The 24,332-nt window shown below is 41.0% G+C and overlaps 1 protein-coding gene across 1 annotated transcript in view; it reads left to right on the forward strand.

Moving 5' to 3' along the window:
* ZCCHC24 (zinc finger CCHC-type containing 24) overlaps positions 1–24,332 on the forward strand; it is a 133,992-nt gene that overhangs the window by 97,553 nt on the left and 12,107 nt on the right. The window contains exon 3 of the mRNA XM_044296877.1: positions 21,072–21,236. Within this exon, the coding sequence (XP_044152812.1) occupies positions 21,072–21,236 (165 nt within the window). The remainder of the gene's footprint in view (positions 1–21,071; positions 21,237–24,332) is intronic.

The raw sequence follows: 24,332 nt of genomic DNA on the forward strand, positions 1-24,332 counted from the left end.
GCTTCTCAGAGCTCTCTGCACCTTCAGCTTGTATTAGCTCTGCTCAGTTTTTTCCAGTATGGCTAAAAAAATTACTGCAGTGGGAAGGGCTTAAAATAAGATAGGTGATTGAGTCACACTGAGTAAAACATAAAAAAATCTTTTACAAATATGATCGAGTCATATAGCTTTAGCTAACCAAACCTTTGATATAGTATAAATCACAGAAAATGGATATGCCACTGACTATACTGGCTAGTCATAAATGCAGATATTAAAAGCTGAGACTTTTGCCAATATATTCCTATCAGGAAAATATCGGAGCCCATCATGCACCACGTCACGGTCACTTAGCATGGCAAGGGGTCCTACCACTAAGCTACCTATGGTGTGAACAAGGTCTGAAGGTGATGTAATCCAGCTCACAGCCAAGCTTCCACACAACCGCATAGCAGGACAATTAATGCAATGTGAACAAAGCCAGACTGTAAGCCACACCCATATCAGACCATGTGATGGAGGTCTCCAGGTGCAAAAGAGAGTGTTTGAATGCCAGGAATGCACATACACTACATATAAAACAAGACACAAACACAGAAATATAGTGGCAAATCTGGGGGAGCTGCTCAACCCCTAACACTGTAGCGTGTTTTTCATTGGGGGAGCAGCCCCCACCGCATGTGGACCGCAGCAAATTTAGCATTTTTTTTTCTGGGGATAGTCGTTTGCTGCGGTCCACATGCGGTGGGGCTGCTCCCCCAATGAAAAACACGCTACAGTGTTAGGGGTTGAGCAGCTCCCCCAGATTTGCCACTATATTTCTGTGTTTGTGTATGGTTTGATATAGACCTTATTGCCAAGTTCCAGTAGTACTATGATATTCCTCATGCCGCTAGGCATAATACTGTTGGAGAGCTACTACCAGCTAGACAGCTGCATGGAGGAGGCACAATAGCAATGCACGGCTTTTCATTGTTTCACTGTGTTGCTTTATTTCAGATGTATCTACAACAATTTTTTTGTATATTACCCATATAATTACCCATTTTGTATATTACCCATATAAAATGTACATTGGATTACTCATATGAAAATAGTAAATGATAAAGCAATCATTTGTTTTCTCATGAAAACTATGGAGCAGGTCTCACTGCATCTGGAAAATGATGACTCGCACATAGTGGTATTTCAGCAGGAGGTGTAGGCCTCAGTTTGCTGTTGCAGCTTTGCATGCTGTGGGCCTCTCTAGTCATTCCCATGAGATCGTGGCTGGCTTTTATTTGCTGTGTTCTGTGGCTTGCTTGCGTGCGTGTGTTTTACAAGCTGTCATTCTACAATTCTCCACCCTAGACTCTCTTACCACTTCTTATACTACATCAGTATTGTTTTTGTTTCGCTAACTTGGAGGAGCTGCATGTGTAGATTGAGACCATTGGCCTAGGCTGTATGGTTTATCTACTCTTCTGCCCTCAGTTTGTTTTTGGATGGGATAGTTTCTGCAAGCACATAGTTTTCTGCAAATCCCAAGGAACAAATCTACAGCGTGTGAATTAACCCTTATTTAGTTCATATTTAAGTTTATCATCAGATTTTTTTTTTTTTACCACATTATATTTACCGTATTTTTCGCCGTATAAGACGCACCGGCCTATAAGACGCACCTAGGTTTTTGAGGAGGAAAATAAGAAAAAAAATATTTTGAACCAAAAAGGTGCACTTTTGGTGGGTTTTGAACTAATTGTGGTCTGTGGGTGACGCACTGTTATGGGGGATCTGTGGGTGGCACTGTTATGGGGGATCTGTGGGTGACACTTATGGGGGATCTGTGGGTGACACTTATGGGGGATCTGTGGGTGACACTTATGGGGGATCTGTGGGTGACACTTATGGGGGATCTGTGGGTGACACTTATGGGGGATCTGTGGGTGACACTTATGGGGGATCTGTGGGTGACACTTATGGGGGATCTGTGGGTGACACTTATGGGGGATCTGTGGGTGACACTTATGGGGGATCTGTGGGTGACACTTATGGGGGATCTGTGGGTGACACTTATGGGGAATCTGTGGGTGACACTTATGGGGGATCTGTGGGTGACACTTATGGGGGATCTGTGGGTGACACTTATGGGGGATCTGTGGGCGACACTTATGGGGGATCTGTGGGTGACACTTATGGGGGATCCTCTCTGGATGGCACTGTTATGAGGATGAGGATCTGTGAATGACAGTTATGGGGGGGATCTGTGGATGACACATATATAGCATCTTATGCTGTCATCCACAGATCCCCTCCATAAGTGTCCCTGTAGTGAATGACCCTCAATACAGGGGGTGGGGGTCGCATCTGCTTTAATGACAGCGGGGCCCGTGCAGTGACTATTCTACTACACGGGCCCCGCTTACTGTATAATCATATCTCTCTAATAGTTAATTGTTCTATGCATGTAATCGCATAATGAGCGCTAATGAGCGCTGTGTATTACCGTACTTAAAACTAGCAGCGCTCGCCGTTCGGAGCAGAGAGGAGGAAGGAGGCAGGCCGGGAGGACGGGCGCTTGCAACGTGAGTCATACGTCACGCGCCTGCGCCGCCTGCTTCATTCATAAGTGGGCGGTGCAGGCGCGTGACGTATGACTCACGCTGCAAGTGCCCGGCCTGCCTCCTCTCTGCTCCGAACGGCGAGCGCTGCTAGTTTTAAGTACGGTAATACACAGCGCTCATTAGCGCTCATTATGCGATTACATGCATAGAACAATTAACTATTAGAGAGATATGATTATACAGTAAGCGGGGCCCGTATAGTAGAATAGTCACTGCACGGGCCCCGCTGTCATTATAAATGCAGATGCCGCCCCCAGCCCCTCCTCCCTCACAGCTGATACACCCGCCGCGCGGCATCGCGGCGGGTGTATCATTGAAAACTGGGCAAAATAAGCTACATTCGCCGTATAAGACGCACTGCTATTTTCCCCCCACTTTTGGGGGGAAAAAAGTGTGTCTTATACGGCGAAAAATACGGTATTTAATTATTTTATGCACTTCTATAGCGCTACTATATTCCGCAGCGCTTTACAGACATTAGCACCTAACTGTCCCCAATGGGGCTCACAATTTAAGGTCCCTATCAGTATGTCTTTGGAGTGTGGGAGGAAACCGGAGTACCCAGAGGAAACCCACACATGTACTAGTTCTTGCAGAATTCTATATTTAAGTTTCCCTGAGTTTAAAGTGTACCTATACTTTAAGATAGCTTTTCAGAATAATCTGCCGTGTGTATACATGAGTGATGGTGATATATTTGACCATTACCATATATGACTTCTATCATTTTTAGAAGCTTTCTCCTACATACACCGCAGATATAATTATCAGTTGTCTCTGAGCTGGTGGGTGGACTGCTCATCATTTTTTCCCAAAGAATACACATATGCATAGTAACTCTTTCTTACTCATTCAGAATCACTCAGAGCCAACATATAGAGATATACTCAGCAGTAGTGATGTGAATAAAGCAGTTGGGGTGAGACAAAAGACTTATTATTAGGTGCTGAATCTGCTGAATCATTCCTGTGTTTCTCTGGTTCTCTCTGAATTTCCTCTATCCCCTCTCTCCATAGACTTTTATGGGATGTCATCTGATCCCTCACTCAGCAAACAGCCTGTGTTGGTCTCTCAAAACAATTTTTTTATACATTTCAGAGAGAAAGTTAGTTTTCAAAGGGGAGGGGCATCTAATAACTCAAGAATAAGGCATTTTTCTCTTATAAGATAGTTATAAAGTTTATTATAGTCACCTGTGCTATTAATTTCTACAACGTTTTCTGAATGTACAGTAACCAGTTTCTAATTGTGGCTTCATAACTTATAGATGTGTTGTGTCATGTGTGCCATCCGTACAGATGGTAGTGTAGAGATGGTGCTTCATTTACTTCTATACAGTGTTTCCTGTCACAGCACCGATATAAGGTGATAAGGCCTGGCTTCTAGTATATGCTGACCTTTCATGGGTTTAAGACCTAGAATGATCAGGCCCATATTTTTTCCATGTGGAGTTCGGGAGATCATATGTATGGATCTTACTTTGGCACTGGGTTAATGTTATTTTTAAGGCCAATCATTACCTAATTTTCCTGCTTAACCTTTCACTGCCAAGGATTAATGTAATGTATCGTGACTGAAAATTTTTAAATGTCTAGAATGTTAGGGATGAAGGTTTAGATGTATTGTAGCACAGGATTTTAGCTTTCAAATGTTACCAGGCCTTACTTAAAGAGGCTGGCTATGAGCTGAGCGCTGCGATTGGCCAGCGCTACAGCATAGAAGAAAGAGACGCCGGCAGGTTCCCCTGGGTGGAGCCTAACTAGGAACATACCGGAGGCTATAACCGGAGAATGGAGTGGCGCCCGGGGATAACAGTAAGTGCAGGGGGATCCCTGGGAGCTGCTCTACACGTCTGTATAGTCAGTTTAGATACTTTTTTCAGGTGAAAGGTCCTCTTTAAAGTGCAGCATTTGTTTGAAGTCAGAGAGCAGCATGAAATGTTTTACTACCTGGTTCCTTGTCTTTGGGCGGATGGAAGCTCTGATATCAGGAAGAAAATCACAGCCTGCTACTGTCATCGCCCCTCCGGTACAGCCTCCAGTGACTCCAAAGAAGTGGGAATACAAGATAATGTCTTTTTGGTTATCTCCCCATTGCCAGTGATTGTAGATATATGCTCTCTGTCATATTTCGAGGTTATTTTTCCTGCTAGAGGGGTGAGAAGTTGCATATCTAGTCACTCCCTGCATCTAATTTGCCAGTTATGTGATGTGAATATACGGTGGGATGCGAAAATTTGGGCAACCTTGTTAATCGTCATGATTTTCCTGTATAAATCGTTGGTTGTTACGATAAAAAATGTCAGTTAAATATATCATATAGGAGACACACACAGTGATATTTGAGAAGTGAAATGAAGTTTATTGGATTTACAGAAAGTGTGCTATAATTGTTTAAACAAAATTTAGGCAGGTGCATACATTTGGGCACCACAAAAATGAAATGAAATCAATATTTAGTAGATCCTCCTTTTGCAGAAATTACAGCCTCTAAATGCTTCCTGTAGGTTCCAATGAGAGTCTGGATTCTGGTTGAAGGTATTTTGGACCACTCCTCTTTACAAAACATCTTTCGTTCATTCAGGTTTGATGGCTTCCGAGCATGGACAGCTCTCTTTAAGTCACACCACAGATTTTCAATTATATTCAGGTCTGGGGACTGAGATGGCCATTCCAGAATGTTGTACTTGTTCCTCTGCATAAATGCCTAGTGGATTTTGAGCAGTGTTTAGGGTCGTTGTCTTGTTGAAAGATCCAGCCCCGACGCAGCTTCAGCTTTGTCACTGATTCCTGGACATTGGTCTCCAGAATCTGCTGATACTGAGTGGAATCCATGCGTCCCTCAACTTTGACAAGATTCCCAGTCCCTGCACTGGCAACACAGCCCCACAGCATAATGGAACCACCACCATATTTTACTGTAGGTAGCAGGTGTTTTTCTTGGAATGATGTGTTCTTTTTCCTCCATGCATAACACCCCTTGTTATGGCCAAATAACTAAATTTTAGTTTCATCAGTCCACAGCACCTTAATCCAAAATGAAGCTGGCTTGTCCAAATGTGCTTTAGCCCACCTCAAGCAGCACTTTTTGTGCTGTGGGGGGAGAAAAGGCTTCCTCTGCATCACTCTCGCATACTGCATCTCCTTGTGTAACGTGCGCTGAATGGTTGAACGATGCACAGTGACTCCATCTGCAGCAAGATGATGTTGTAGGTCTTTGTTTCTGGTCTGTGGGTTGACTCTTACTGTTCTCACCATTCGTCGCTTCTGTCTATCCGAGATTTTTCTTGGTCTGCCACTTCGAGCCTTAACTTGAACTGAGATTGTGGTCTTCCATTTCCTCAATATGTTCCTAACTGTGGAAACAGACAGCTGAAATCTCTGAGACAGATTTCTGCATCCTTCCCCTAAACCATGATGGTGAACAATCTTTGTCTTCAGCTCATTTGAGAGTTGTTTTAAGACCCCCATGTTGCTACTCTTCAGAGAAAATTAAAAGAGGAGGGAAATTTACAAAAGACCCCCTTAAATACTCTTTCTCATAATTGGATTCACCTGTGTATGTAGGTCAGGGGTCACTGAGCTTACCAAGCCAATTTGAGTTCCAATAATTAGTTCTAAAGGTTTTGGAATCAATAAAATTACATTTGTGGTGCCCAAATTTATGCATCTGCCTAATTTTGTTTAAACAATTATAGCACACTTTCTGTAAATCCAATAAACTTCATTTCACTTCTCAAATATGATATATTTTAAAGAGTTTTCTCAAGACGCAGTTTTATACTTACCTGCTCCCGGCGCGCCGTCCACTTCCTGGTTTCGGCAGGGGGCGGGCTCCATCTTCATTGATGTCTTCTCCCGGCCGAGCCACACACTGTACTGAACGCGCATGCCGAGTCCACGCATGTGCCCTGGTGACTTCTTCCTGGCCAGTATAGTATACTTGCCAGGAAGAAGTCACCAGGGCGCATGCGCGGACTTGGCGTGCGCGTTCAGTACAGCGCGCGGCCGGCCAGGAGAAGAAAATAAGTCGTCTGCGCACGTGCGGCCACCGCGGTTCCTTAGAAGAGTGGTGGCCATAACCAGAGGAGACGGAAGACAACAGTCAGGTAAGTATAGGTTTATTTTTTTCTAAGGGGTGGGGATTTGTTAATGAAATATATTTCGAAAAATGATCACAGTTAAATCATTAACAGATTTAACAGTGATCATTAAGATGATAATACCCCTTTAACTGACATTTTTTATTATAACAATCAACGATTTATACAGGAAAATCATGACGATTAACAAGATTGCCCAAACTTTCGCATCCCACTGTATATGGCCTTTGGTTCTAGTGAATATTTCAAGGTATGTATGTAACTCTGAACGCTGCACGTTTTGAAGGTGTTAGGTCCAACTTAAGTTACAAACCTGGATTTTAATGCATTTTTCACAATGGGTTATACTTTGCATAATGCATCCAAGAATGTGAAGTGCTAGGTGGCATTTTCACAATATGCCAGGTGCCTGCTTTAAGAAAATATATATGATATGATTTGATTTTATAATTGGCATTTTATTGTTTTGTCAAAAGTTTGTAAATTGCCCTGGCAGCCACAAAACTAAATTCTAGTACTCTTTCTAATTCTCTTTGCAGTAATAAATGAAAAATGTACTACTACAGTGCTCAAGGCAATTGAGTACATCCCAGAATCAGAATCAACATTTTCTATGGGATTACCATACTACAAATTACTCCCACAAATGGGGCCATTGATACAGGCCGTGTTCTGCATTTTTGCCAGTCCTATGATAGAAATGCCTATTCTTGCCCGCAATAGGATATGTTCTATCTTTTTTGCAGGGGCTCTTAACCAAAGTCCGTATGTGGACAGTATGCTGTCCGTATCTTTTGCGGCCCCATTGAAATAAATGGGTCCGCATCCGCTCCCCAAAATTGCGGAAAGGGTGTGGACTGAAATATACAGTCGTGTGAATGTGCCCCAACAAGAATTCAACCACAGGTGAATCTAATTATTCATTAAACAGGTGTCCAGCAGACAGAGGAATATAAAAGGGCATTACTTAACAAAGAAAACCCCTCTGCATTTCATGTTGTCAGCAATAGCACCACCTAGAAGACAAATGTCACAAATAATTTCTTTACACAAGAAAGGTGAAGGCTACAAGAAGATCAGCAAAGCTTTACTTATCAGTCAGAATACTGCTGCATAACTTTTGGCACCATGTCCCATTTGAAAATCCCCTGATGCACCCCTAGAGTAGAAACTCCATAAAAGTGACCCCATCTAAGAAACTACACCCCTCAATGTATTCAAAACTGAGTTTACAAACTTTATTAACCCTTTAGGTGTTCCTCAACAGTTTATGGCAAATGGAGATAAAATTTCAGAATTTCTATATTTGGTAACCTTGCCTCACAAAAATGTAATATAGAGCAACCTAAAATCATATGTACCCTAAAAATAGTCCCAACAAAATTGCAATTTTATCCCGTAGTTTCCAAAATGGAGTCACTTTTATGGAGTTTCTACTCTAGGGGTGCATCAGGGGGGCTTCAAATGGGACATGGTGTAAATAAACCAGTCCAGCAAAATCTGCCTTCCAAAAACCACATGGCGCACATTTCCCTCTACGCCCTACCGTATGCCCGTACAGTAGTTTACGGCCACGTATGGGGTTTTACTGCAAACTACAGAATCAGGGCAATAAATATTGAGTTTTGTTAGGCTGTTAACCCTTGCTTTGTTACTGGAAAAAATTGATTCAAATGGAAAATTTGCCACAAATTTTTTTATTCAGAAACTTAATCTCCATTTTCCAATAACTCTTGTCGAACACCTAAAGGGTAAGCACAGTTTGTAAAATCAGTTTTGAATACCTTGAGGGGTGTAGTTTCTTAGATGGGGGTCACTTTTATGGAGTTTCTACTCTAAGGGTGCATCAGGGGGGCTTCAAATGGGACATGGTGTAAATAAACCAGTCCAGCAAAAACGACAGAATCAGGGCAATAAATATTAAGTTTTGTTTGGCTGTTAATCCTTTGCTTTGGTACTGGAAAAATGGATTGAAATTGAAAATGTGCCCAAAAAATTAAAATTCTGAAATTTTATCTCCATTTGCCATCAACTCTTGTGGAACACCTAAAGGGTTAACAACGTTTGTAAAATCAGTTTTGAATACCTCTAGGGGTGTAGCTTCTAGAGTGGGGTAATTTTGGGGTGGTTTCTATTATGTAAGCCTCACAAAGTGACTTCAGACCTAAGCTGGTCCTTAAAAAGTTTTTTTTTTGAAAAGTTCTGAAAAATTTCAAGATTTCCTTTTAAAGTTCTAAGCCTTCTAACGTCCCCAATAAAATGTCATTCCCAAAATGATCCAAACATGAAGTAGGCATATGGGGAATGTAAAGTACTAACTATTTGTGTAGGTATTTCTATGTATTATAGAAGTAGAGAAATTGAAACTTGGAAATATGTAAATTCTTCCACATTTTTGGTAAATTTGGTATTTTTTTATAAATAAATAAAAAATTTACTCCTTTTTGCCAGTGTCATGAAGTACAATATGTGACGAAAAAACAATCTCAGAATGGCCTGGATAAGTCAAAGCGTTTTAAAGTTATCACTACATAAAGTGACACTGGTCAGATTTTCAAAAAATGTCCTGGTCCTTACGTTGAAAATTAGCTTGGTCCTTAAGGAGTTAAAGAGGTCGTTCTTGAAGAATGTAAAAAATGCAGATGTTACAGTATGTCCCCAATTCATGCGTACAAAACTTGTTGTCTTTAAAAATTGTGGGGTGTATTCATTTTTGCATCAACTAATTTGAGTAAAATGGAAGATTTTGAAAGTTTCTAAGTTATATTATTAACCTTACTTTCATGTTTTGGGTTAAACAAATGTTCTATGGGAAATTTTTCTTGTGTTCAGTGAGATATTGATTAAAATCTTACTTTTCAAAGAGGGTGTACTAATTTATGCTGAGCACTTTATCTATAAGAAACAAAGGAAACAACAGTTAGAAGACTAATATGGAAAGTTTACTTTATATTAAAACCGGCATTGGGTTAAAATAATAGATATTCCGCAACATCACCTTTGTCCATGTGAGATGTAGTATGAAAATACTTTGTTTATATGTTGCTTTTAGAATTATGCAGTTTCTGTAGATTTTGTTTCATTTCAATAGCCAGATTTTGCTCTAATCAATATTAAGGCCCCGTTCACACTTCAGTGTTTGGTCAGTGATTTCCATCAGTGATTTGTGAGCCAAAACCAGGTGCAACTCTAAACACAGAACAGGAGCAGATCTTTCCCTTCTACCTCATGTCTGTGGAGGCTCCACTTCGGGTTTTGGCTCACAAATCACTGATGGAAATCACTGACCAAACACTGAAGTGTGAACGAGGCCTAAGACATTTAATTGGACAAATGAAAACTTCCAACCAAATCTGCATAAGTAAAAGCCATGGTATTGTCATTTTGCTCACTTCCCTTACATGTTGCAACTGTGCTGCGTTTTTGGTGCAGCAAAAAAAAAAAAAAGCACCAAAGAAAGGCCAGCATTGCATTTCCTTCCAGCAAGAGAAAACACACAGCAGTCTTAAGTTACAGCCACGACATGTGGCAGCACCTTTAAGGTTCATTTACACATACCGATAATTGTGCCAATTATGAGAGATTAATTTATGTACAAACGATCAGTTTGTAACATTAGTTTGTATTAAAAGCTTTGATTCAGAGCTGCAGTGGAAGGAATCTTTGTAAACTCCAGCGGAAATAATGTGGTCTGTGTATGTAACACAAGTTTTCCTGGAGATTCAACTAAGCTTTTAAGATTTTTTAACCTTTTTAGAAAATATGAAAAGACTATTCTTACATATTTAAAAAAGACTACAAAATAATGTCAGAGGAAAATATAGTTATACAAGTATACAAAATATCTTTACCAAACAAAAAAGATTTTTAGTACAAAAATAAAAGGTACATTATGTACACCTTTAAAGAGGACCTGCCAGCTCTCCTGACAGGTCTTAGTAAATACTTGCATTCCCCATGAAATAAACCATGTGCTATGCCTCTCTTATTCCTGCTGAAAGTGTATGAATACATTTCCTTATCAGAGGGGTGACTTCCTACCCAGTCTTGGAGAAATAACAGAGGGGCTATGGGTCTCCTGGAGTGAGGGTCCTATACTACGTGGCTGCATCCCTTATTTTAATAGGGAGAGAGAGCCTTGAGTACAGGTCCTACAAACAGTGTGGAGAAATAACCCAATTCCTCCTTTCCCAGGTTGTTAACAAGAAGGGGGCTCCATTAAACTACTCTGGGACCCCTCACCTCTATGTATGCTCCTGTACATACTGTGCCTTTCACATAACATGTGCTGCATATATTCACCTACTCCATATTATTTCTTTAGTACTACACAGTTTGTGACCACTTACAACTGTATCTCTCCCCTGTAGACTCACATTTTTCTATTTCAGAGTAAGGGTACTTTCACACTTGCGGCAGTGTGATCCGGCGGGCAGTTCCGTCGTCGGAACTGCCCGCCGATCTGCCGCTGACTGAAAGCATTTGTGAGACGGATCCAGATGCGGATCCGTCTCACAAATGCATTGCAAGGACGGATCTGTCTCTCCGCTTGTCATGCGGTCCGAAGGATCTGTCTTGTAAATTTTTTCACATTCCTATGGGGAAAAAATACATTCCTATGGGAAAAAATGCCGAAGTCTTCAGTTTGTTTCGCCAGAGATAAAACCGTAGCATTCTGCGGTTTTCTCTTTTGCCTGATCAGTCAAAACGACTGAACTGAAGACATCCTGATGCATCCTGAAGAGATTACTCTCCATTCAGAATGCATGGGAATAAAACTGATCAGTTCTTTTCCGGTATAGAGCCCCTGTGACGGAACTCTACGCCGGAAAAGAAAAACGCTGGTGTGAAAGTACCCTAAAATGCATTCACACAATAGTGCCAATTTCAGTGTGAAGTAATACTAGCACACAAACTTATTAAATATGCAAAACTCCAAAATGAATGATAAATGTCCAGTTGTGTATATAATTTCTGTGTAACAAAGTTGTCACCTGGCCAGTACTGGTCACCTGTCCATCTAAATGCATGAGACCTAGGATAAAGGAGTACTTACCCTGAAACACTCCTATCACTATGTAGGGCCCTGCCTGCAGCAGAACAGCTGCCCCAGTAAGGGCAATCCCACTCAGGAAACTAAACTAGTTCACCCTGAGTGGTCCCTGCTGGTGGGTTGGAATTCTAGGTTACATTCACAAGGTTATCAGGTAGAGTGGTTGTACTAGCCTGGGTCAGAACCAGAGAAGTAAAATTAAAGCAGCATTAGTAACAGAACAGAGACACGCAGGGCAAACCGAGATAAACAGCAAGGCAGGAGACAGGAAGCCGTCTGTGGTCATACACAGTAGCAAATTCTTGGGAGAAGGCAAAATGTGTAATCTGGTAAATGAGCCAAGTCAATAAACACAAATATACTCAAAAACACAGGATTTAAAGGGGTTGTGCAATGTCAGGATGCTCAGGATAGGTAATCAAAATCAAATCGGTGGGGAGCTGCCTCCTGGAACCCCTGCCGATCATCTGGTTGAAGAGGCTGTGGTGTTTGTCAAAGTTCTGCAAGCTTTTCCATAGTTACCTGCATGCCATTCAGATTGTAGCAGAGGTGCAATGTAATGCAATGTCGATTCAAGTGAACAGGAGATAAAGCTGTAATTGCACTGCACTGCCGCTACAATCTAGAGAGCATGCAGGTAACCACTGAAGAAGCTACAGTGCTTGCACGAACGCTGTGACCTCTTTAACCAGCTGATTAGTGAAGATGTTGAGAGTTGGACCTTTACTAATCTGATATTGATGAGCTTACACAACCCCTTTAAGCACAAATCTAACTGATTGTCTCTCACCCACACCCCCTCCTGCCTCTTTGCGGCATCTCAGGATCCAGAACAAGTGAGTTTGTCACAGCTCTCCCTCTACTTCCTCTCCTGCCTCTTTGCCTGGCTTCTGGAGCAGAAACAAGGGAAGTTGTTGCATTCAGATGACTGTCCCAGTATGCAATGGACACAATTGCTACGGAGCACTTCTCAGTAAACAATAATTTACAAACCATGATGTAAAACATTGAGCAATCTGATCAATTTCAATAATAAATGGTGTGGATCCCATAAGGTATTTGTTTATCGCTGGCCACCTCTAAAGGGTTTCTGTCATCAGAAATAAAGTTATGTAGCTGACTGACATTAGCGGTGTGCTAATGTCAGCAGTACATAACAGTATGCGCCTGCACCAAAGGAAGGAAGCCGACAGCAGGAGCGCGTCCTTCACTCATTGCGCAAGTGCCGAATACTAAAAGGGACGGTGCAGGCTCGGGATTTACGGAACACTGAGGAGAACTCGAAAGTCAATCAACTGCAGCTAGTTGTGCCAAATGGGGCATAGACCGAGCCTCTAGGTGCTGAAGCAACGCCCTAATAGCACCTAGAGGCTCATTAGCATATTTTAAAAGTCCTTATTTTGAGAGAACAGCGGCAGGCAGGAAGTTATAAAGCATACTGTTATGTACTGCTGACATTAGCACATCGCTAATGTCAATCAGCTACATAACATTATTTCTGATGACAGAAACCCTTTAAAGAAGTTTGATGGTAAGACAGACACCTGTAAATTAGGGTCTCTAACAAACATATTAGGACTTCAATTATGGGAAACGCAATAAAACACATTTAAGGGCATTTATCAATGTATTTATGCCACTATTGTTGCATTAAAAAGTTGCAAATTGTGGGTGCTATACTTGTGACATAATTTGCAACTTTGAGATTTTCTAAAGTGGCAAAAAATGGGGTATGACTTAGCAGGAATGGCAGAGCATATTGCAGTCCACCAGATTTACTCTAACTTACACCAGAAACGGAACATTTTGGTGCATTCTGTTCCATTTGGTTGCGTTTTCATAACGGAGAGCAAACTTGTCATGGGATGCAGAGCAAGACGGGTCCGTCATGACCCACAATGCAAGTCAATGGGGGCGGATTCGTTTTCTCTGACACAATATAAAACTGATCCATCCCCCATTGACTTTCAATGGAGTTCATGACGGATCCGTCTTAGCTATGTTAAAGATGATACAACCAGATCCGTTAATAACAGATGCAGATGGTTGTATTATCAGTAACGGAGGCGTTTTTGCTAAACCCTGCCGGATTGAGTAAAAATGCTAGTGTGAAAGTAGCCTCTCTTGTACATCTGGTAATCGGTGGCACCTTTACACATCCAGATTATTGTTGATGAGCGTACGTATGAATGCTTATTAATGATAATCTGCTCGAACATTGGGCAGTGTATGACCTCACTGAGGGCAGCATAAAATAGTGACAGAAATACTGATTTCACCGGTGTGTCACTGAAGAGCGAAAAGTAAGTGGTTGCTGAGAACCAATAATCATTGCAGCCCAGACCTGGAAAAGAGTCAAATCTACTTGAGAAGAGTCCTGGTTAGTCTTAATCTCCTGCTCTCTCACCCATCTGCTGATGATTGGCAGTTCTCTCCTAGACAGAAAGAGAAAACTAGGTAGAAGACGGTCAATCATCAGCAGGAGAGCAGGTATTCATGAATAACCAGGACTCTTCTCAGGTGGCCGTGACTCTTTTCCAGGCCCAGTCTGTAATAATTACGATGTTGGTTCTCTGCAGCCACTTACTTTTAACTTATAAATGACAGACCGCTGAAATCAACTCGCCTGTCTCTGCTTTATGCTGCCGTTAGTATGGGCAGCATGAAGTTGATGACAGGTTCCTTTTAAGAAATGTACATGGCTGCTGTACTGCACATGAACCTACCTCCCCCATATGAACACAAGTGTTGTATAGATCAGTACTTACAGTTACACATGGCTTCAGTCTCAGCCATGTGATGTGTGTGCTTCGCTTTCCTACCTCATCGGTGTTCCTGCAGTTTCCATGTGATGGACTGTCACTGACTGGTGGATCAGCCCCCGGTTCACTCCTGCTGTACCAATCACAGACTGAGACACTTTCTGCTCACTTCTCTAGTCTTGATTCAGAGTCTTGTTCTGCTGCAAAGACGCCGAAATTACTGCAGGAGACGGGAGGGGTTTCAAAAAATAAATGAATAAATTCTGTATGCTGGTCTATGCTAGGTCCACCCTAAGCAATGGACCTTCAGCATCTACGGCAATGTATACAGGTGTAGTGGGGTTGTCTAGTCACTCTGTCAGTGTTATTTTATCACAGTATGGTGGTGTTATTCAGTCATGGTATTGTTTCTTTTAGTGAGTATACTTTGGCAGAAATTGTCAAAGCTATAAGTATATAATAAAATAAGAACTCACTGGCCAATATTTTTCATGTGGGTTGCATTGAGTGACCCTCCTCCTCAGACATTTTCAGCTGATTCAAGCATTTTTAAATTTCTGGAAGATACATTAGAGATCTGAAGTATATTAGCACTATTTAAAGTCAAAATGATGGAGATATGCCAAAACTGGTGTAAAGGAAAACTGGAATTGCTGCCCATGGAAACCAATCAGATTCCACATCTCATCTTTCAAAGCCCTTTGGACATTGAAAGCACCAGTTTTCACACTTATCCCCCAATTAGTATGTTTTAGAAATATTTCTCTATTTTCTTAATACCCATTTGATCATGTTTGCATCATATCATCACAAAACAGGTGTTCTTTAACCACTTCACATACAGGCCATTTGCCCCCTTCCTGACTATGCTTTTACTTATCCAAGCCATTCAGAGACTGTTTTCTCGTGACACATTGTACTTCATGCTAGTCATAAATTTGAGTCAATATATTTCACCTTTATTTATGAAAAAATCCCAAATTACCAATACCAACAAATTTGAAAAAATCGCTATTTTCTACATTTCTGTTTCTCTTCTTTTAAAACAGAAAGTGATACCTCATAAAATATTTATTACTTAACATTCCCCATATGTCTACTTTATGTTGGCATCATTTTGTAAATTTCATTTTTTTTTTTTTAAGGACGTTAGAAGGCTTAAAATTTTAGAAGCAATTCTTAAAATTTTTGAGAAAATTGCCAAAACTAACTTTTTCAGGACCAGTTCAGGTCTGAAGTCACTTTGTGGGGCTTACATAGTGGATACCCCCATAAATGACCCCATTGTAGAAACTACACACCTTCAAGTTACTTAAAACAGATTTTACAAACTTTGTTAACCCTTTAGGTGTTCCACAAGAATTAAAGGAAAATGGAGATCAAATTTTTAAATTTCACTTTTTTGTCAAAGTTTCCATTTTATTACATTTTTTTTTCTTTAACACATTGAGGGTTAACAGCCAAACAAAACTCAATATTTATTGCCCCAATTCTGCGGTTTACAAAAACACACCACATGTGGTCGTAAACTGATTTAAGGGCACACGGCAGGGCGCAGAAGAAAAGGAGCACCACATGGTTTTTGGAAGGCAGATTTTGCAGACTTGTTTTTTAGATGCCATGTCCCATTTGAAGCCCCCCCGATGCACCCTTACAGTAGAAACTCCCAAAAAGTGACCCCATTTTCGAAACTAGGGTATAACGTGCCAGTATTATTGGTACTATTTGTGGGTACATATGATTTTTTGATCATTCATTATAACACTTTATGGGGCAAGATGACAAAAAAAATGGTTGTTTTAGCACAGTTTTTATTTATTTATTTATTTATTTATTTTTACAGCGTTCACCTGAGGGGTTAGGTCATGTGATATTTTTATAGAGCTGGTTGTTACAGATGCGGCGATACTTAATATGTATACTTTTTTTATTTATTTCACTTTAACACAATAATAATTTTTGAAACAAAAAAAATATGTTTTAATGTGTCCATGTTCTGAGAGCTATATTTTTTTAGTTTTTTAATGATTTTCTTATGTAAGGGCTTATTTTTTGCGGGATGAGGTGACGGTTTTATTGGTACCATTTTGTGGGACATATGCCTTTTTGATCACTTGGTGTTGCACTTTGTGATGTAAGGTGACAAAAATGGCTTTTTTTTACACAGTTTTTTAATGGTGTTTATCGTACTGGGTGGATCATGTGATATATTTATAAAGCCGACCGTCACGGACGCAGCAATACCAAATATGTCTATTTTATGTTATTTTTTCTATTTTTAAAAAAAATGTTATTCCTTACTTCCTTTCTTTTTTACATGTGAAACCTTTTTTTATTTTTTATTTTAACACTTTATTTTTTTATTTTACACTTTGTATCCCCCATAAGGTCATACTAGACCTCTGGGGGACATTTAACTTCACACATTTTCTATTTATTTTTTCACTATTTACCTAGAGAGGCTGTACAGCAAAATACAACGCTGTACAGCAGAATACAACGCTGTACAGCCTCAGTGCAGCGTTCCCGGCCACGGTGGTGACATGACCACCGGACCAGTACAGGAAGCGCATAGCGTCGGCGAGCGCTGTGTATACAGTGATCTAGAAGTCAGGGACACAATAGACTTAGATACACAGAAGACAGTATCACACATGATATGATTAGATACACAGCTCAGCAGACAGTATCACATAGGATAGATTAGATACACAGCTCAGCAGGCAGTATCACACAGGATAGGATTAGATACACAGCTCAGCAGGCAGTATCACACAGGATATGATTAGATACACAGCTCAGCAGACAGTATCACACAGGATAGGATTAGATACATGAGATATTCCAAAAACATTGCCTGCATTAGTCAATACAAGCCTGCAATTCTTTAACTGATATCCCAACTGGCATGCACACTGTCACATGTCCTTTATCAGCCAATAGAGGCTTGCAGCCTCTTAATCTCCTCATACACACAGTTGTACTCCAGGTTTCCATAACAACCCAGCCACTTTTCTTCACTGCTGTAGTTCAGCTTTAAGCTAGGGCTACATGACGACATGTGTCGCGCGACATTAAGTCTCCTGACACATAGGGCACTACACAAGTTTTATAATGATAGTCTATGGTGTTGCACTGCAATATGCTGTGACTGTCGTGTTGAAGTCACAGCATGTCGCAGTGCGACACCATAACCTGTCATTATAAAAATTGTTGTGTGACATTGATGCGACAAAATGTTGCGCGACACATGTCATGTAGCCCTGGCCTTAAAGGGGAAGGGCGCTGTGGAGGTCAGTTAAGCAAGGGCCACTATTACAGGGGCAGCTGCTGTGGAGCTCACTGTTAAAGGGGTGGGCACTGTGGAGGTCACTGTTAAATGGGTGTTCACTGTGGGTGTTACTGTTAAGGAGGCAGGCCGCTGTGGAGGTCACTGTTAAATGGATGGGCACTTTGGAGGTCACTGTTAAGGGTTCAGGGTACTATGAGGTCACTGTTAAGGGAGCTGGGTACTGTGGAGGCCACTGTTAAGGGAACGGGGTACTGTGGCAGTCACTGTTAAAGGGACTGGTGCTGTGAAGGTCTCTTTTAAGGGGGCAGGGAACAGTAGAGGTGACAGATAAGGGGACGGTCCCCTATGGAGGTCAGTGGTAAGGGGTGGTGTGCTGTATGGGTCGCTGTTAAAGGGGTGGACCCCTGAGGAGGTCACTGTCAAGGGAGTGGGGTGCTGTGAAACTCACTGTTAAAGGGGTGGGCTGCTGTGAAGGTCAAAGTTAAGATGATGGGCTGCTGTGGAGATCCCATTTTAACCCCTTAACGACCCAGGACGAGAATGCTCGTCCTAAATCGCCGGCAGTTAGCGCTAGAGGACGAGCGTTCTCGTCCTGCAGTCGCCCCCCTCCCCCCCCTCGCGTGCGGTGCAGTGATCCGGCTGTTACTGACAACCAGATCCCTGCTGCATCCACCGGTGTATTTACCCCTCATATGCCGTGGTCAGCGCTGACTGCGGCATATGGGAGGTTTGCGCTCCCTCACCATATCCATCGGGTCCCTGCGCTGCTGTGGTGGGGACTCGATGGTTGCCATGGCAGCCCCAAGCCATTCCAAGGCTTGGGGCCTGGCATGTGCGGAAGCCTAAGAGGCCCAGCCCCCAGGCTGGGTCTCCGAGGCAACTGTTAGCGTCTTACAGTGTAAGACACTAACAGTTCAATACAGCACAATACAGATGTATCGTGCTGCATTGAAACAGGGATCAGACCCTGTAATGTTGAAGTTCCAGAGTGGGACAAATGATAAAGTGAAAAAAAAAATTTAAGTTTTACAAAAAGAAATTTAAGTTTCAAGTTAAAAAAAAAGCGTCCTTTTCCAAAAATGAATTAAAAAAGAATTGTAAAAAATAGGGAAAAGACATATAGACATATTAGGTATCGTCACGTCCGTATCGACCAGCTCTATAAACATATCACATGACCTAACCCCTCAGATGAACACCGTAAAAAATAAAAAGTGTGCTAAATTAAAAAAAAAATTGTCACCTTAAATCACAAAAAGTACAACAGCAAGCGATCAAAAAGGCGTACGCCACCAAAATAGTACCAATCTAACAGTCACCTCATCCCACAAAAAATAAGCCCCTACCTGAGACAATCGCCCAAAAAATTAAAAAAATATGGCTCAGAATATGGAGACACTAAAACAGGGCTGGCCAACCTGAGGCTCTCCAGCTGTTGCAAAACTTCAACTCCCAGCATGCCCAGACTGCCAACAGCTATCAGCCTACAGCAGGGCATGGTGGGAGTTGTAGTTTTACAACAGCTGGAGAGCCTCAGGTTGGCCATGCCTGCACTAAAACATAATTTTTTTTGTTTTAAAAAAGCTGTTATTGTGTAAAACTTACATAAATAAAAAAAAAGTATACATATTGGGTATCGCCACGTCCGCGTCGAGCGGCTCTAAAAAAATATCACATGACCTAACCCCTTAGGTGAACACCGTAAAAAATAAAAACTGTGCTAAATAAACCATTTTTTATCACCTTTCATCACAAAAAGTGTACTAGCAAGCGATCAAAAAGTCCTATGCACCCAAAAATAGTGCCAATCAAACAGTCAGTCATCTCATCCCGCAAAAAATTAGACCCTACCTAAGCTAATCGCCCAAAAACTGAAAAAATTATGGCTCTCAGAATATGGCGACACTAAAACATGTTTTTTTTTTTGTTTCAAAAATGAAATGTAATGTAAAACGTACATAAATAAAAAAAAGTATACATATTAGGTATTGCCGCGTCCGTGACAACCTGCTCTATAAAGTGTTAAAAAGTGGGGGGCTGCTGAGGTAACTGTTAAGGGGGCGGGATGCTGTAGATGTCACTGTTATGGGGGATACTGTTGATATCTTTTAACAACACACGCAAACATGAAATGAAATATACCCATGCAAAGCCGGGTCCTTCTGCTAGTACTATATATAGAGAGAGAGAGAGAAAAGTGTACTGATATGAGAAGTACAAGGTATAATGTATATAATATATGCGTGAGATATGACTAAAGATAGGGAATGGGGTGCACATGAAGAGAAAGGAGGACCTCCTCTTACCACTCCATTCTAGTCTCAGTGGAGAGCTCATCCTGCAGTTTTTCTCCATGTTGCTTGGTGTTAAAGGACCTGTGATGATGCTCTGTGCTGTTCCTTTACTAGATATACAGGATCTGTCATGATGATGATGATGTCATCACAGGACCTGGGGAGATGCTCCTATTTAACCTGGGAACTACCTAATTCTTTATGCAGTTCCTTTACCAGATGTACATGACCTGTGATGACATCATCACAGGTCATTTAGCTTTCCCCACTGATGATAAGGATAATATTCTGGAGCTGGACTGTGATGAGTGTAATTAGGGGGCGGGGCCTTTGGTCCACTGCAGGACCCTTTGCCCCATGGGCCCCAGCTGCGTGGTCTGCCCATATTGGAGGTATTCCACTAGTTCAGATGCTAAAATGTAGATGAATGAAATGATGAAATGTAGATCAATTTACTTCAAAAGTAAAATACTTCTGAAATTAGCACAAAGTGACACTAATAAAAGGTAATAATCACATTTTGAGAAGTCTACTGGAATTCTACAGATGGGAAAGCTCAGAACTTTATGTCTCATGAGGGACATACCTCTGGACCCCAGTGAGTTAGCAGAGTGAAGAGGCAGCAGTGCTTATTGGAGACATAATGCTTCTTCCTCATGCAAAGCCAATACAGCAATGTCCATACATATGTAGCTTTGTCTAGCAGTGTGTAGTGTAAACACATGGGTATTGCTGTTGCTGTACTGGGTACTGCAGTGAACATGTGTTCTGCTGATAGGCCCCTACCGATCATATATCGGAACGTTCGTCCATCACTTTAAACCCAGAAAAAAAACATCAACTTAAATGCCTACAAGGAATATTCAAACCTGAAAAAACAGTGACTGGTAGTCTATAACAAACGTGTCACATAAGTTAAGCCATGTTTTAGAGTTGAATGTTAGTGTTCTAAACAAAGACATTCTTGTTTTAATTTTTTTTGCCAGGCTCGCCCAAAAGGTGAAGGTCTGACCCCATACCAAGGCAAAAAAAGATGTTTTGGAGAATATAAATGTCCGAAGTGCAAAAGAAAATGGATGAGTGGGAACTCCTGGGCCAATATGGGTCAAGAGTGTATAAAGTGTCACATCAATGTCTACCCTCACAAGCAGGTTGGTCACAAAGTCATGGGTTATATGGAAATGTTTTGTCTCGTCACATTGCTGTGTTCATGACATAGACATATTCTTAGTTTTTGTACTATGTTGGGCTATCTTCACACCAAATGCTCCAAGGCATAAATGTGCAACCCATGCTATTCCTATACGTTTTGCCTCTTAATTAAACTTTACCCTGTGCAGTTACCCCATATTATATCTGGCTATCTCTGTGGTACTTCTTGTAATTTTCTACCATAGATCGCAGGTTATTTGCTACAGGATTCCAATCATTACATCATCACCTAAAAATGAGAGCTGTAGAATAAATAACCCAATGTAAGGATAGACATGACAGCTGGTTTACATTTCCAGTCTTGTGTATTCAGATCCTCTGGAGATGAATAATTAAAGGGAAAACATTATTTATTAGTGAACTTTGCATCCCAAACTGACTATTAATCCAATTTTTTTTAAACTCTGGAAAAACAAGATATGACCAAGAATGTAGCATTTATTTTGTATAGTAAATTCATAGCACACTCTTAAGAATGTATAGCGCCTATTACTACCTACCTGATTATAAACAATATGTATGTGTATATATATATATATATATATAACATTTCTAAATGAATTTGAGTAGGATACAAAAATTGTAAAATAGAGCCATATAATTGCATCATTTCCTTTATAATTTCAAGCTGTTTGCAGTCATTAAAGTAGCACAACCAGCCCCATCCCCCCCAGTATTAAATCATTGGTGGCGCAGTGCACCCCCAACCCCTCCAGTATTAACTCATGGCAGTGGGCACAGGGTCCCCTCCTCCTCATTGGTGGTGCAGTGGCAGTTGTGATCGGAGCCCCTGCTGGCGCTCCGATCGGTTACCGTGGCAGCCAGGATGCTACTGAAGCCCTGGCTGCTATGGTAAGCACCCTGCTGCTGTGTACAAAGGGCAGCAGGGACAGTGTAAAGTTCCATTCACCCTAATAGAGCTCTATTAGGGCGAATAGGACAAGGGATCAAAAGATCCCAGGTTCTAGCCCCTAAGGGGGAAATAGTTATTAAATAAAAAGTAAAAATAAATAAATAAAATATTAAGTATAAATCACTTCTTTCCCAATTTTACATATAAAAAAGTAAGCAATAAATAAATATATTACATATCGCCACGTCTGAAAAGTCCAAACTATTAAAATATTCAAAAATATCTCATATGGGGTGAATGCCATAACATAAAAACTGCGCGATTTGCCATTTTTTAGTCACCTTGTTCTCCCCCACCAAAAAAATAGGATAGGACTGTTCGATTATGGGCTGGACGTTCCATAAAATGCGGAATGCACATAGCTTTTTTTGTGTTTTATTTTTTGTGTGTGGTATCGAATGGTATCAAGTATCGCGATACTTTTTTATGGTATTGAAATCGAATCAAAATTTTGGTGTAGTGACAACCCTAATCATATGTTTTGGAGAAGTCAAGATATAAGACATCCATTGACTCGCCGCAGTCATAGAAACTGATTAAATTAGTTTGACAGGACCGATCCATCATGAAGCAGTGCTGATATGATGTTATTCACTTATTTTAATTGAGATATTCCAGAATAGAAAACCCTCAAACAGTTTGATGTGGCAACAATGAGCAAGAGTAAAACCACCTCCAACAATTTAGCATGGGAGTGGATCAATAATGCTTTTAAGTTTGTGTTTTGTGCTAATTACACGGTAAACATTTCATGGGTAGAGAGAAGAATGTATCCCCAAAAATTTCGGCAAAGTCTGGAAGCAAACATAACACCAACTGTAAAAATGCTGAAGTTGAAAAGAGGATGGCTTCCGCAAATGAATAATGATCATAAACACACTTTAAAAGCCACAATAAACAACCTCAAAAGACGCAAGCTGAAGTTTTTACCATGGCCTTCACAGTCCCCTGGTCTGAACATCATTGAAAATCTGTGGATAGACCTCAAAAGAGCAGTGCATGCAAGACAGCCCAGGTATCTCACAGAACTGGAAGACTTTTGCAAGGAAGAATGGATGAAAATCTCTCAAACAAGAATTGAAAGACATGTACAAATTAGAAATATAGCAGGTGGCACTCACCACTGTGAAAAAATTAAGTCCTTTATTCCTCCAAAGACCTAAATAATGCAAGGCCGGGGTAGGACAGCTTACACACAAGTAGAAGAAGTAACAGTATTGCGCGTTTTCGCAATTCCTCAGGCCACTAACTATCGGTTAGTGGCCTGAGGAAGCATGCGAATTCGAAACTGCTGTTGCTACTTCTGCTTGTGTGTAAGCTGTGCTGTACAGATCACCCAGATAGACAGTTCACTAAAAGAGTCCAAGAGAGGCCTGGATGTATTTCTGGAGTGTAATAATATTACAGGTTATAGTTACTAGAGAGGGGTCGTTGATCCAGGGAGTTATTCTGAAATTCTAAAATTAGGAAAATTGGCTTCTACCTCACAGGGTTTTAGTTTTGCCTTCCTCTGGATCAATTTGTAGGATAACAGGCTGAACTGGATGGACAGATGCTTTTTCCATCCTTGTAAACTATGTTACTATGTAACATAGTTACTTTGTATAAAAAAAATGTGGGAGGATAAGCGACCAAAAATGCCAAATTGGCCATTTTGGCTTTTTTTCTCTTTTGCCTTTTTCGTATAGTTTTACATTTTTGATATTTTAATAGTATGGGCATTTTTGCATGCCGGGATACCTATGATGTGTATTTTTTTTGTGTTTTTTTTGTGGAAAAGGGGGTGATTAGAATTTTTATATTTTTTTTTGTGTCACATAGGAGGACAGGGGCTGCTAACTAACACACTCCGCCTCCCCCAAGCCTGAGCACACTTGGAGGCACGCGCTTTTGGGTCTTCAGCATTTAGATGCCGTTGTCAAGACTGACCATGGCATCTGAAGTGTTAAATGTCCATGATCGGCATTGCCACCAGTCGCGGACATTTGCAGCAGGTGCCTGCTGTATGAAAGAGCTATGGCGCCTGCTTTCGCTCAGGAGCAGGCGTCATCTTTAACCCCTTAAGGACCGGGCTCATTTTCATGACACTGGTAAAATGGAGTCAAAAAAATAAATTTTTATT

The sequence above is a fragment of the Bufo gargarizans genome, chromosome 6 (genome assembly GCF_014858855.1).
Source record: "Bufo gargarizans isolate SCDJY-AF-19 chromosome 6, ASM1485885v1, whole genome shotgun sequence".
Classification (NCBI taxonomy): Eukaryota; Metazoa; Chordata; class Amphibia; order Anura; family Bufonidae; genus Bufo; species Bufo gargarizans.